This window comes from Jaculus jaculus, chromosome 12 (assembly GCF_020740685.1).
Source record: "Jaculus jaculus isolate mJacJac1 chromosome 12, mJacJac1.mat.Y.cur, whole genome shotgun sequence".
Classification (NCBI taxonomy): Eukaryota; Metazoa; Chordata; class Mammalia; order Rodentia; family Dipodidae; genus Jaculus; species Jaculus jaculus.
In genome coordinates, this window is record NC_059113.1 from 100,125,877 (window position 1) to 100,140,235 (window position 14,359).

General features: G+C 44.4%; 1 protein-coding gene across 9 annotated transcripts in view; it reads left to right on the forward strand.

Moving 5' to 3' along the window:
- Arfip1 (ADP ribosylation factor interacting protein 1) overlaps positions 1 to 14,359 on the forward strand; it is a 110,027-nt gene that overhangs the window by 42,923 nt on the left and 52,745 nt on the right. For 7 of the 9 annotated variants that reach the window (XM_045130935.1, XM_045130932.1, XM_045130936.1 and 4 more), the window contains one exon: positions 11,590 to 11,698. The exons of the other annotated variants lie outside the window; for them this stretch is intronic. In XM_045130935.1, coding sequence (XP_044986870.1) covers positions 11,590 to 11,698 — 109 coding nt within the window. The remainder of the gene's footprint in view (positions 1 to 11,589; positions 11,699 to 14,359) is intronic. 9 annotated transcript variants of the gene reach the window in all.

The window sequence follows — 14,359 nt, forward strand, 5'->3', positions numbered from 1 at the left end:
AGTTTGACCCAAGGTGATATTTTAGTCTAGGGTTTGTCGGTCTGTCGGTGCTGGATAGTATTTGGTTGGGAGGGAACAGCTGTACCTTGTAGGCCAACTAGCACAGCTCTGGCCTCCTGCTGGCCGCCAGGAGCGCCTTCTTTTCTGACAGGCTCAACTGTGTGTGCATTGGTAACCGTCCCCAAGAGCGAGGAGCAGCTCACTTCTGGTTAAGAATCACTGGTTAGGTAGATCACTTTATACTGAAAGTTTCATTGCGTTTCATTCATTTTTGCCTTACCAGTCTTGAAAAAACCATCTTCAAGCTGGAGATTTGGTATGTCTTAGTCTGTTTTTTGTTGCTGGAATCAATACCTGCTGCTTGAATAATTTACAAAGCCAAGAGGTTTATTCAGTGCACAGTTCTGGAGTTGGGGAAGTTCACGATCCGGTGACGGCCTTTGTTGAGGTGCCCATGCTGTGTTGTACTGGGACAGGCGGCATTACCTGGAGGGTGGCGTGTCTGATGGCAGATGAGTGCAGGTGGAAGAGAGGAGGGCCAAAGAGCCAGTCCATGTGAGGAAGACTGCTCCTGAGAGAACCCAGCATCTCGAGGAAGGCACCTCTCCCCTATTGAACACCGCCACCTTGATAGCATGAGTTTCAAAAGGGACAGACCATGTCTAAGTCATAGTTGTTTATTTTACTTGCAAGTATTTTGATTTGAGTCTGGGCACCCAAGTCTCAAAATAAAGAGATTCATTGAAGAAAGAGACTCAAGTTCTGAGCATGCAGATGAAGTTTATACTTTAGTTATCAAAGAGAAACCTACATAACAAGAAAACTTCCATATCCTTTACCAATTCCTTTATAGACTTCGATCATCCCAAATACTCAGTATGCCAAGATTTAAATGATTTCTTAATCTAAATTTTAGTAAATGTGCCCTTTACAATTTTTTCTGCCACTATTTGTAGCTGCCACACACTCAGGATAGAACAGTGAACAGAAATACGTACCGTCAGGGAATGGACATCCTAACAGGCAAGCTGAGTAACCCCAGCATTTAAGAGGCAGAGGCAGGAAGATTATCACAAGTTCAAAGTCAGCCTAGTCTACATAGTGAGTTCCAGGCCAACCAGATCCTCTATCTCAAAAAAAAAAAGAAAATCCATTGAAGGGTCAGGACCTTTACCTGATAACAATACAACATACATGCAAAGTATTGTGGGACTTGGGCGTATGCCCAGTGGAGAAGCGTGTGCTTAGCGTGCCTGAGACCCCAGGTTTGATGTCTTGCAGAGAGCGAGGAGGAGGAGAAAGAAAAGAAAGGAGAACCTGCATTCAGGCTGCAGAGTCACCTGCCTGAAGTCTCTTTTCTTCCTCACTGTTGCTGGAGTCTGGCTATATGTAGTGGAAACACAGATACAGCTCCTTACGAGAACAAGAGCGCTTCCAGGAGCTCTGCCAGCTCCCTCGCCGCCCTCTCCAAGGCAGTGCCCCCTTCTAGGATGACACCCTGCTGTAAATCCACCTAGACTGTCTTACTTATTTTTGTTCTTTTGAGACAGGGTCTCTCTATGTAGCTAAGACTGTCCTTAAACTTGTGATCCTCCTGCTTCAGTCCCTAAGTGCCGTGATTACAGTGTACACCCCTCTCCCAGTTTGCTGCGGTTACATTGTGTCCCCCTCTTCAGCTTGCAGGTAGCATCTCATTCTTCCTGAACTACGGTACCTGAGGGGAGTCACACAATTTGTGCCGCCTTCTTCTTACTCTTCTTCTTCTTCTCCTCCTCCTCCTCCTCCTCCTTTTTTTTTTGTTGTTGTTTTTTCTAGGTATGGTCTCACTCTAACCCAGGCTGACCTAGAATTTACTATGTATTCTCAGGGTGGCCTTGAACTCACTGAGGTCCTCCTACCTCTGCCTTCTGAGTGCTGGGATTAAAGGCATGCACCACCTCTCCCAGCTAGTCTGTACTTTTTTAAAAATTATTTTTATTTATTTATTCAAGAGCAACAAACAGAGAAAGAGGGAGACAGAGAGAGAGAGAGAGAGAGAAAAAAAATGGGCGCGCCAGGGCCTCCAGCCACTGCAAACAAACTCCAGATGCACGCGCCCCTTGTGCATCTGCCTTACGTGGGTCCTGGGGAATCAAACCTTGAGCTGGGGTCCTTAGGCTTCACAGGCAAGTGCTTAACCACTAAGCCATCTCTCCAGCCCTAGTCTGTACTTTTTTTTTTTTTTTTTTTTTTTTTTTTTGGTTTTTCAAGGTAGGGTCTCACTCTGGCTCAGGCTGACCTGAAATTCACTTTGTAGTCTCAGGGCGGCCTCGAACTCTTGGCGATCCTCCTACCTCTGCCTCCCAAGTGCTGGGATTAAAGGCGTGTGCCACCACGCCCAGCTTAGTCTGTACTTTTTAAACTGGCTTTTCTTTAACATTATATCTGTTAGAGTTATCATAGAGTCAAAGTAGTTCACTCTGTTAAGTTATATTACAGTCTCCTTTTATGTGTCTCTTTTGGTTGGTGGATACCTAAGTTGTACCTAAGTTGTATCCATGGCCATCGTGAAGGAAGCTGCTTTTACCAGTCTTGCACACGCCAGCTCTTTCTTTGAAGAAACAGAAATGAAGTTGCCAGTTGCACAGGGCTTAACAAGCAGTTGAAACCGCCGGACTGAAGGGAGCTCTGGCCGCTGTCCTTAGCGGCTCTTGCGCTACCCGTTTTCCTTTCAGCCGCTCTGGTGAAAGCGTGCTGATCATCATGTCCCGTCAAGCGTTTTCCTAACGAGTCTTGATGCCAAGTATCTGGAGCACCATTTCTATATTAACTTTTATGAAGTGGCTTTTCAAGTCTTTTGCCCATTTTTCTGTTGGGTATGTGCCTTTTTCTAATTCATTTGTAGGAATTTGTATTCTGGGTGTAATTCTTGTTCGGATATGTACTACAGATACTTTTGTGCTATATCAGGCTTTTTTACTCTATCTTTTTGCTTTTTAAAGTATTGAATGTTAATTTTACAAGATACTGGTTTTCTTTATGTCACAGTCATATGTGTATATAATGTTTGGTCCTAGTCACTGTGACGGCCTTTCAAGGAGCAGGGTTTGCATTCTTTCTGCCTCAGTCTCCCTAGTGCTTGAGTTACAGGTGTACAGCATCCTCCTGACCAGAGTTGTTAATTTTAGTAAAGGAACTTGTCAGTCTTTCCTTTTGTAGTGTGCGTTTTGTGTTCTACGTGAACCTACTCATCTCTTATTTTGAAGGCGCTGTGGGCCTTGAACCGCCTGTGCCGTGCTTCTCACAGCGGTCCGGAGGCTTCTTGTTGAGACATGAAGTAGAGGTCACGCTTGTTTGGGTTTTCCCCAGTCATGAATGCTATGCAGTTGCCCCAGTGCTGTCCGTTGGGCTTAACTACAAATCCTCGTTTCTACTTCAGTAGATACAATTCCGTGGAGAAAAGGTATCCGCTATATTGCTTCACATCAGAGTTTGGGTGTGTATGTGCCACCAAAGCTGCCTTGTTTATCTGAGCCACAATCCATTTTCTGAGATGCTTTACTCATATGGTCCTTCCTTTGTTCAGTTTAGTCAATATGTGCTCCACTTTTTTGTGTGTTTTTTTGTTTTTTTCAGGAAGGATCTCAGTCTAGCCCAGGCTGACCTGGAATTCACTATATATAGTCTCAGGCTGGCCTTAAATTCTCCTGGTGATCCTCCTACCTCTGCCTCTGGAATGCTGGGACTTAAAGTCTTCCAAAAACATCTGGTAGTTTATGGAGTTGCAATAACTTGATTGGCCAGTTGGTGTCACTGTGGCACAGGCAATGAGGTAATTTTTGTTCCTGTTTCTTCATGGTGGATGTTTGCATTTGACTTCCTTGCTTAGCTGCTTTTAAGAGGCTGTGGTTAGTGCCATACTCTGCATTCGTATTTCTATAGCAATTAATGGCAGCACTGGCATTCAAAATCCCTTCACTCATTACCTCAGATGCTAATGTATAACATATGTATGTATTTAATATTTCTAGGTTTGTTACTTTAAGATGGGGCAAAAGCTAGATAAGGAGAGCAGAGGACAATAATTGTGCTATTATATCATTTTGTAAAAATGATTTTAACTTTCTTTAAGATAATGAAAGGAGGGGAAATCAAGCTTGAAATATAGTAACGGTTATTTTGGTAAGGAAGCAATAAAACATTTTTTACAATATAGTCATCATGTTTTGTAAGTCAAAAACAATTCTTATATTTTACAGTTTAGTAAAGTTTAATCTCAAGAGAAGTCAAGTTTCTCTTTGGCTTATAAACTACATGTTATTATTTATAAAAGATGCTGTTTGCCGGGCGTGGTGGCACACACTTTTAATCCCAGCACTCGGGAGGCAGAGGTAGGCGGATTGCCATGAGTTCGAGGCCACCCTGAGAGACTCCATAGTGAATTCCAGGTCAGCCTGGGCTAGAGTGAGACCCAACCTGGAAAAAAAAAAGAAAGAAAGAAAGAAAAAAGAAAAAAAAAGATGGTATTAAAACGTTACAAAGTGGCCAGGAGTGGTGGCACATTCCTTTAATCCCAGCCCCCAAGAGGCAGACATAGAAGGATCACCATGAGTTTTAGGCCAGCCTGGGGCTATGAAGTGAGTTGTAAGTCAGCTAGAGTGAGACCCTACCTCAAAAACAATTTTTTTTGTTGCTAAGTTGGTATGATTTCATTCTTAAAGTTTTTTTGCCACTTAGAATCTAGACTAAGAAGGTTTAGAGATAGGTAAGGCCAAGAAGGTTGGCAGTGAATCACTAAAAAGTAGCACTAAAGACAAGATCCTCTTAAATGTATGTTGGATGGATGAATGAAAAAGAGATTGAAATTGTGTGTGCCATCTGACTCTGTATGTGCATAGTGATAAAATGAAGATAAAAATAGAGGTGTCAGAAAGTATAGTGTCTTGGCCAGGTGATAACATATAGAAGGGAATTTTGATCATAAAGTGAGTTGTCAGACAACTTACAAAGTGACTCTGCAGGTGTCGTTCCCTGAGCGCAGACAGGCCCGCAGAGCGGCCTCGGGCCCGGTGCCTGTGGAGTGGGCGGGCAGAGGAGAGACTTGAGATGCAGCTTAGCCAAGTCTCTGGGGTGCTGTGGACTCTATAGTACTTAGTCCAGCAGACCTGTTCTGTTTGCCCTTGCACTTTTTCTTGCTTTGTCCAAATAGAGTCCTTGGACTTGACTCTCACTACCAACTTCAGACATCCCACAAATGTGCCCAAGGGGAGAAAGTCTCGTACCTTTGTGTGTTTTGTTACTGTGCACCATTGTTCTGCCTGAGCATAGATGGGTCGGCTCATGCAGTAGGTTTTATTCTGTTTTAAGTATTATACATTTTGTACTACAAATAGCAAGGTTTGACATACTGAGCCATTGTTGGACTGCTTTTGATGATTTGTGAAAACTTTTAAGCTTAGTTTATTTGTTACTTGGAAGGAAAATGTGCCCAATGGTATGTGTTAGGAACTGAAAAGAATCAGTTGTACCAAAGACTTCAGTAAATGCTTGAGATAAATTTTAAAAAGCTGGCAGATGACATCGAAGTGTGGTAGCTCGTATGTGTAATTCCAGCACTTGGGAGGCTAAGGCAGGAGGATCACATGTTCAGAGGCAGTGTGGGTTACAGAGTGAGCCCTTGTTTCCAGAACAAGAAGAAAAAAAAAAACATGAGGAGGGCTGGAGAGATGGCTTAGCAGTTAAGGTGCTTGCCTCTGAAGCCCAGGGATCCGTGCTTGACCACCCAGATCCACATAAGCCAGACTCACAGGTGACACAGGCACTGGGTGACACGTGCACTAGGTGAAGCGCACGTCTGCAGTTGAGTTGCAGTGGCTAGAGGCCCCGGTGTACTAACTCTCTCCCTCTCTCACAGGTATGTATATGTATATGTATGTACGTATATATGTGTGTGTGTGTGTATATATATACATATACATACACACATACACACACACACACACACATATAACAAAAATGTAGAAAAAAATAGGAGGGAAACAGATGACATTGTTGACTTGGACAAGAAAGCATTGAGGTGGGGTGGCACACAGGAAACAGGGTGATCATGAGATGGAAAAATGATTCTCTATAAAGTTCTCCAAAATAGACAAAGGCTTGCTCACATCAATCGCCTAACCTAACTTGCCTGTTTGGAAGTGAACTCTGGGCTTCACAGTCCAACTCACAAGGGGTGGCTGAGGATCCTGCTGAGAGCCTGCTGACATGAGCGCCTGCGAACTGGTAGTTTAGTAGGAGCAGGGGGAGCTGAGGACATGCTGACCCAGCGCTGTGGTCGACTGCTGGGAGCGGGATGGCAGGGAGTAACCAGCCTGCCTCGGTAATTGTAGAGGGCTGGGGCCGCGGGAGGAGCGGGCGTGCTGCTGCAGTGCAGTGCCGGAGCAGAGCGGGGAGGGGGAGGGGGAGAGCTTTGCCTCGGGCAGACAGCCTTTTCCACAGAAACAATTCAAAGAGCAAAACAGGCCTTAAGTTACCAAATTTATAGGACATTGAACATAAATTTTTTAGCTTGTTCCTTTAAAATTATATTCTTATCAGCTTTGGACAGTCTTACTCATTTTAAACAGTGAGATGTAGTGCTTAAGCAGAAAATGCCATAGTTAGTGAAGTGAGAAACACTCTGTCTAGTATCAAAAATTCAGAGACGCTGGAGACAGCTCAGGATTTAAGATGTGTGCTTGCAAAGCCTAATGACCTGGGTTCGATTCCCCAGCCCCCATGTAAAGCCAGATGCACAAAGTGGCACGTGCATCTGGAAATGACTTGCAAGGCTGGGGACTCTTGACGTGCCCATTCTCTCTCTCTCTTTCTCTCTTTCTCTCCTGGCAAATAAATAAAAATACTTTTAGAAATTCAAAGGAAACAGTATAGATAAGTTCCTTGGCCTGTCCTAGATAGAGAATATGGGGGGGCAGTACGTAGACAAAGTAGTTTTAGGGTAGCATTGTCTGAGAAGTACAGAGGAAAGATGAAGAATTGCTGAAGAGGGCGAAGACAGAGAGGCGGCGGCTGGAGGGAGGTGTGGGACGGCCGAATCGACAGTTCAAGCCAGAGTATGGTGGTGCTGAATGAGAAACAACACTAGGGGAGAGAAGTTAGAGTAGAGCCCGAGAAACCTTAAAGCCACATTGAGAGACTTAGACTTTACCCAATAGTCATTGAAGAGCCAGTAAATGGCCTAAAAACAGGATGTCTTTACCAGATCCCCATTTTAGAAAGTAGTCTCTGAGCCATGCATACTGATGCACAACTGTAATCCCAGTACTGGTGGACAGAGGTGGGAGGATCATAAGTTTGAGGCCAGATGGGCTAGTGAGACCCTGTGGGGGCAACAGAATCCAAGTTGTCTCCCTGGAGTGTGGATTCAGCTGCACGGGTGACAGGACATAAGAGCAGCACTAAGAGGAGAGGAGAGGTGGGGCTGGTAGGGAAGGAGAAGCAGCAGAAACTCCAGGCTCAGTCTGCTAAGACTTAGAAGGTAGGACGGGGAATCCAGTGTCATGAAGCTAAGAGAGCAGAGAAGGAGCCTTACCGGCTGTTGGTTATTGTTATGCAGTGTAGAATGTGTCTAGTCAGTGGACAATGTCCTTGAGAGTGTGTACTTTAAAATAAGCGTATTGAACATTTTGTGTTCTTTATGTGCCCATTTCAAAAGTAGATTGCAAGACTGGATTGTGAGTTCTACTGTAGGTTTATATTTTTTGTTTTTTGATTTTTTTTTTTTAAGTAGGATGTCATTCTAGCCCCGGCTGACCTGAACACACAGTGATCCTCCTACTTCTGCCTCCTGAATGCTGGGATTAAAGGTGTGCACCACCATACCCAGCTAACTTAGGTTTTAAATTCGATTCTTTTTCTAACCAGTATTAAAAGATGCAAAGTGGAGACAGATTATGGTGAGATGAGCACTCCTTCACAGCTTTGTGAAAGCCAGTAGTGTCATTTGATGAAATTTGAAAAAAAAAACTCCATGTGAAATTTATTTGGAGTTTTCTTTTCACAAGCTTTCTATTTTATTTTAGTCTAATTGTCTAAAAATATATTTTAAAGATAAAATGCTTCAGCATTATCCTAGCTTCAACAGAGGCTTAACTTCAAGTTTAGGCTGTTTTATTGTATAATTGGTATAATTGTATTGAAATGTCTGACTTGAACATCAACATCAAAATGCACAGTGGGGATCGGATGGTAGTTATGAACAGCTGTTGTTCATTTCTGACATCTGCCCTGTCTATTCGTCAGTGCTTTGTGCCAGTGATACCCAGGTAACTGGTGCAGTGGTGTGCAGACTTCGCATGTTGCAGGCCAGAGGTCACAACTGTAATGGGGTCTCAAGGGTTCCTCCAAAGGTGATCTCAAGGTAAAAGACAGCATCACTGTGCTTAACGCCTTAGAAGACCGTTCTGTAACAGGCATCTTCAGGAAGGGCTTTGGTTCTCAGCATAGCTTCTATTTGCATCTCCAGCCTGTGCCTTCTCTCCGAAGTCACGGACAGTAACCACACTCATCTTTGTTGTGTTTCCCACCTCTGCGGTGGTTAATAGTGGACAGCCTCAGGAAAATAGGTTACTTGAAGACTGCCAGTACATTGACCAGGAACCCTGCGGTGGGTAGATTTAAACATTAGAGGAACACTGGAGTCCTGAAAAAGTTGTTCAGCAAACATCCATAAATAACAAGTGTTGAAATCATGTGTCATAGGACTCAGGAGGTGGCCCAGTGTCTAAGGGCTCCTTTTCTGAGCACTGGCCTGCACCCCCATACTTCCAGGCCCTCCCCTGATTAGGCAGTCGCCCCTTCCCAAGGGCAGGAAGGTCTCCCTGGCTGCCATTCTCTCTTCATTCTGTCTCTTTCCAGCCCCTTTGCTGAAAGTATGAGTTTCTCTATCTCTGACTGTATTTCTATATCTCTATCTATGTCTTCCTCAGCCTCGCATCTATTTGCCTTTCTCCCAACACGCACCTTCCCTTCCATCCCATCTTGCCATTCTCTCGCATTCTCCCTCTCCTATCTCTCCCTCTCCTTTCTGGGCTTCAGAGCCCCCGCCTACCCCATTTCCCCTGCTATCACTGCCTGGCCTTTGTGCCTGACCCACTTGATTCTTCCCTTATCCACAGGCCACTCTCCTATCTCCTTACTCCTCCCTCTTAATCCACCTTGCTCTGAGCCATTAATAATTTCTCTATACCAGTAAACTGTCGCAGAACCTCTGTACTGAACCTCGAATACCTAGTACTCACGTAAAGCCGGACATACACAGTGGACCGTGACTCTGGAGGTGGTTTGCAGTGTCTGTGTGTTCCTCTCTTTCAAATGAGTAAATTTTTTAAAATTTGGAAAATAAATTGTGTCATGGCCACAAATGTCAGGGAACCTGTGCTGCTCGTCCTTCCACAGGCAGAACAGATGGAATGATTGAAATCAGTTCTGCCCTGACCACTGACCTAAATTATTCTGCCTATCCCAGTGCCTGTTAACGGAAATTAACTTCTGCAAGGGCCTCTATGTCGGGTGTATATATTATCTTATATGTTGCCCTTTATTGTTTATTATCCTGAATCCTTAGCTGGACCCTAGATTTTCTTTGAAAGTTTATACCTTAGTTACTCTTAATTATTCCTAAATGTCATTCTGTCTCCCACCCTCCCCCCTTCTACCTGACTCAGATAATGGACAGTGTCTTGTCTCATGATTGATCTTGCCTTCTGTTTCTCTTGTAAGCTGTTCTTACATGTGCCACAGAAATAATATTATTAGCATAGTCCTTGCACCAGATCAAGCACATCTGTTATTCCAAACCTACAACTTTCTAATTGAACCGAGGCTGAATTTTCCACCTTGACATTCAGTCTGACCCTCCTAATTCTTCTTCCCCATCTGTCACGGAGCACTGGGAGCCTCCCTGCTGCCCTTCCTGCTTGGCCAATAACATGACAATGGTGCCCCAGGCTTCCTGGCTCCTCTGCCACAAATGTTTGGTTAGACTGCGAAAGCGTCCTGCCTGGCCCCTGTGCCAGCCTTCACGTCCTCCCCGGGGCATCTGATGAGGTCTGGCTCCCTCCCTTGCAGGGCTTTCACTCCGTGTATACTGCTCACACCCTCTTCTGAATACACGGCTACACTGCAAATTTTAACCTGCTTTCTTCTTTGGTGATGGCTCTTCTTCTACCAATGATTAAGATGGGCCAGTCGTTCCAAGTGAAAAAGGACAACTGCCCCTCCAGGAGAGACATGCTGGATCGCTGCCGTAGGCTCCCTGCATTACCATCACATTAGAAAAGGTGATGGATTAGCAAGTGACACATCTTGGAGTCTATAGTCGTGACACCCTGAACTGTGACCAGTGTGGAAGTGTGTCTTGCTCTTCAGCTGTGTTTACTTACAGTTGGCCCTGGCCCTGAAAGTCCTGTGAAAATGTACTACAGAGATATAGAAATGTGATTTGATTTTAGATTTACAGACTTGGTTCATTCTAGTCATGGAGAGAAGCCGGTTTTTAGCCTCTGTGATAACACAGTGGCTTCTGCTAGAGCCTGCAAACTGTTCTCAGGTTTGGGTTTTGGTGATTTTAAATAGAATTATTTTTAGGATATACTTAACTTGCTTTGAGCCTCTTAAAAAACACAAAGCTAGTTGGGCTTGGTGGCACACACCTTTAATCCAATGATTACAATGTGTTTGAGACCAGATTGGGGCTGCAGAATGATTTCTAGGTCATCCTGGGCTAGAGTGAACCTTTCCTTAAAAAAACCCCAAACAAACAAAAATCTCCCACAAAGCTTCTGGGCTTTCTTCTTATGCTTATTTTCTTAATTTTATGATTAAGTGTTAAATAGTATTTTTAATGCAGTTAAGTTTCGGTTTCAAGCTTACTCACATTTGGGGTTCACTACTATCAGCATGTAACACCCATCCAAATAAAAGGAAATTTCCTCTGCACAACCTGACTGAAGTCAGAGAATCCCAGTTCATCTGTCTTACCTTGAAAGTGAAATTAATATTACACATTAATGATTAGCCTCTTGGTTAGGTTTATCATGATTATGTGAGAAATCATCTTCCATTCAGGGCATATTAGTGATCTTGTATTCCTTACAATGGTCTTCCTAATAGATTTATCAGGAGATTTTTTTTTTTATGTTTGGTTTTGTTTTTCAAGGTAGGGTCTCACTCTAGCCCAGGCTGACCTGGAATTCACCGTGTAGTTTCAGGCTAGCCTCAAACTTATGGTGATCCTCCTACCTCTGCCTCCCGAGTGCTGGTCCTTAAAGGCGTGTGCTACCACCCCCAGCTAGGAGATGAGTTTTTAATAGAATGTTGATATCTGTCTGCTCCCAGATTCTAGAATAATGACAGTATCTGCATTAGGCTTGTTTTGTGCCACTGAATAGCAGCTCTTTGTTGTTGAATGCCAGGACAGTATAGGGGAATACTCTGCAGGAAAAAGAAAATCAGTCTAGGATGTGATTAAAGGCACAGTTATTCTGAACTGTTATGTGATGTGGGAGTTTTTTTACCAAGTTCTTTTTCTTTTATTCAAATGTTACTAAGGATTTGAAGCGTTCATTGCCATCTGGACTTGGGCTCTCAGAAACTCAAATGACATCTCATGGCTTTGACAGTGCCACAGAGGGGGTTGTTGAAGCAGGAGCACATGGAGGTAAGAACCCGCGCCCGTCAGGACGGCCGCCGTGGAGGCTCGCTCGCCACGCGCCACCTTTGTAGAGAGAAGATCCTAAACACGATCCTTTCCCTCCTCCACACAAGTGTTTTAAGAATCACTTTAATTGTCTTTGTGCAGACAGATCAGTGTGTACAATTTTCCAGATTCCCCTTGGGAGTGGCCACCCTGGGCCTCTTGTATACGAGGCATGTGCTCTGACATTCTGCCGTAGCTCCAGGCTCTCCCACTGACTGCTGTGTATGTCTGTTTCAGCACAAGTTTCTAGCTGGAACTTTCCTTTTCCCTGTGGTACACAGTGTGTCGGAGGTCTCTGAGGCCGCCCTGAGGGCCAGGGACCCCTGGAAGGACTCAGAGGGCTCTGTAGTGCACGGAGGCCTGGGGCTCCCTGCAGGGAGAACCAGCAGCACGGTCAGGAAGGGCAGAGGCTGCGTGCTGCACACTGTGGGTCCCAGCAGCCACGAGCATCCAGGGGGCTCCTCCCAGCCCAGGCCAGCGCACACAGAGGCTGCTTAACTCGTCAGTGACTTAGGACAACACACCTAAGATGTGGCTGTTGGGAGAAGCTCACTTAGAACCCAGTACCCGGGCTTTCTCTTGGGCTCCGCATGGACATCTCTGCCAGCACCAACACGATTCCAGACTGCCAGAGGGATCCAGATGGTCTGCTTCTGCCATGTTGTTCAGGTAGAAGGTTTGAGCCCCACGAGCCCATCCTTTAGGGGGGGGTTCCTTTCGCAGCCTGCCTGTCAGTAGGCCTTATGGAGTAAGTGAATGCACTCTGTAGCCTTATCAGTTCACCTCCTCTTTGCTCATGTTTAGAAAAATAAATCTATGACAAGGAAGCACGCTTGTCCTTATCTCAACAGTGTACATCTGTACAGTTCTTGAAAACAAAAATCCGAACCTGCTCTTTGAAAGTGCAGTTTCCTTCATTCTGAAGCATATAGCCTCTTACCCAGGGGAGACCCTGGAGCCTGAGAAGGCCTGTTGAGCACCTGACAGTGCTCGGAGGTTGCGGTCGCTTAAATGTATAGGCCTACTTTGCATAATTTGACAAGTTTTGGACCAACCACCAACTCAAATTTTATTTTATTCTTTTTTTTTTTTTCTTGTGCTGGGGATTGAACCTAGGACCTTTTCTAAAGTAGGTATATAATGTATCACTAATCTATATTCCAGCCCAAGTTTTAAATTTAAATGTCACCATTGAATAAAAAATGAACTTACTGAGATATTTTAAGTATTTTCATTGAAATTATTTAGCTGATATTTGATTTAATCTTTTCCTTCTTATGTGACAGAATTGTGGAATAATTGTTTTCAATTGGCCATTCTAATCTACTGTACATGAATGTTAAAATGCCAGTTTCACTTAGTCCTAGATAGTCACTCTTCACGTTGGAATGAAATGCACATTTCATGATAAAGGCAGTTATGTCTCCCTTTGAATTGAGTTTGTAAAACATTTTAAACCTACCCTGCACTACTGATCAGTGAGAATCTTTCTTCCATATTTGGGTAAGTTACTGAACATTTATTGGAAAGTTGGGGCTGTTTCAAGGGCTTCTTGTTTGAAGGTGTGTATGAACATAAACGTAGGCGTGAACATGAGCAAGAGTGGTATGATTAAAATTCAGGGGAAAAGTCTAGGGAAAGTGGTAGAGGAAATAGGTTGTGTTAGCTCTGGAAACATGACGAAAAGATTGTTTCATACTGACTTTTACTATTGAATAGTTGTTATAAAAGAAGGGGATTCACATTGTACTCCACTGATTCCCAAAAGCAAAGATAGAAGTTATACTTAAATTCAGCCTAAGTGGCAGCCAGTATTGCAGTCTGGCCAACAGCAGGGGTGTCACAGACAGAGCAGCGGGAACCAGGCGCACGAGAGCATCGGCTGAACAGGAAGTGGACTTGTCCTGGGGCTTTCTTCTCGTGGATGCTCGTGTGTTTATGTTCCTCGGCCTCTCTGTAGAGAAAATTGACCTGACTCCTCAGTTTCGTCAGCTAGCTGTTATCACTTGCTTTGTACTGCTGGGGACTGGACCCGGCCTCGTGCACGCTAGGCCTGGACTCTGCACTCTGCCACGGAGCTTTATCCCAAGTCCCTCCTTTTCTTCGAGACAGTGTCTCGACTTGTAACCCAGGCTGGCCTCAAACTTATACTTGCACCTCAACCTCCCAAGTGCCAGGATCACAGGTATTGTTGCAGTCAGGTTCTCATTGCTGGTAAAAATCACCCAAACAGGAGCAACTTTTGGGAAAGAAAGGCTTTATTTTGGTTTACAGACTCGAGGGGAAGCTCCATGGTGGCAAGGGAAAACGATGGCATCAGCAGAGGGTGGAAATCACCCTCTGGCCAATATAAGGTGGACCATAGCAACAAGAGAGTGTGGCAAACACTGGCATGGGGAAACTCGCTATAACACCCATAAGCCCACCCCCAACAGTACACTGCTTCCAGGAGGCTTTAATTTCCAATTGCCATCAGCTGGGGAGACTAGCATTCAGAACACTTAAGTTTATGGGGGACACTTGAATCTAACCACCACATTCCGCCCCTGGTCCCCATTAACTGATATCCATTCATGATATAAAATACAATGCATTCAGTCCAACCTTAAAAGTCCCCATAGT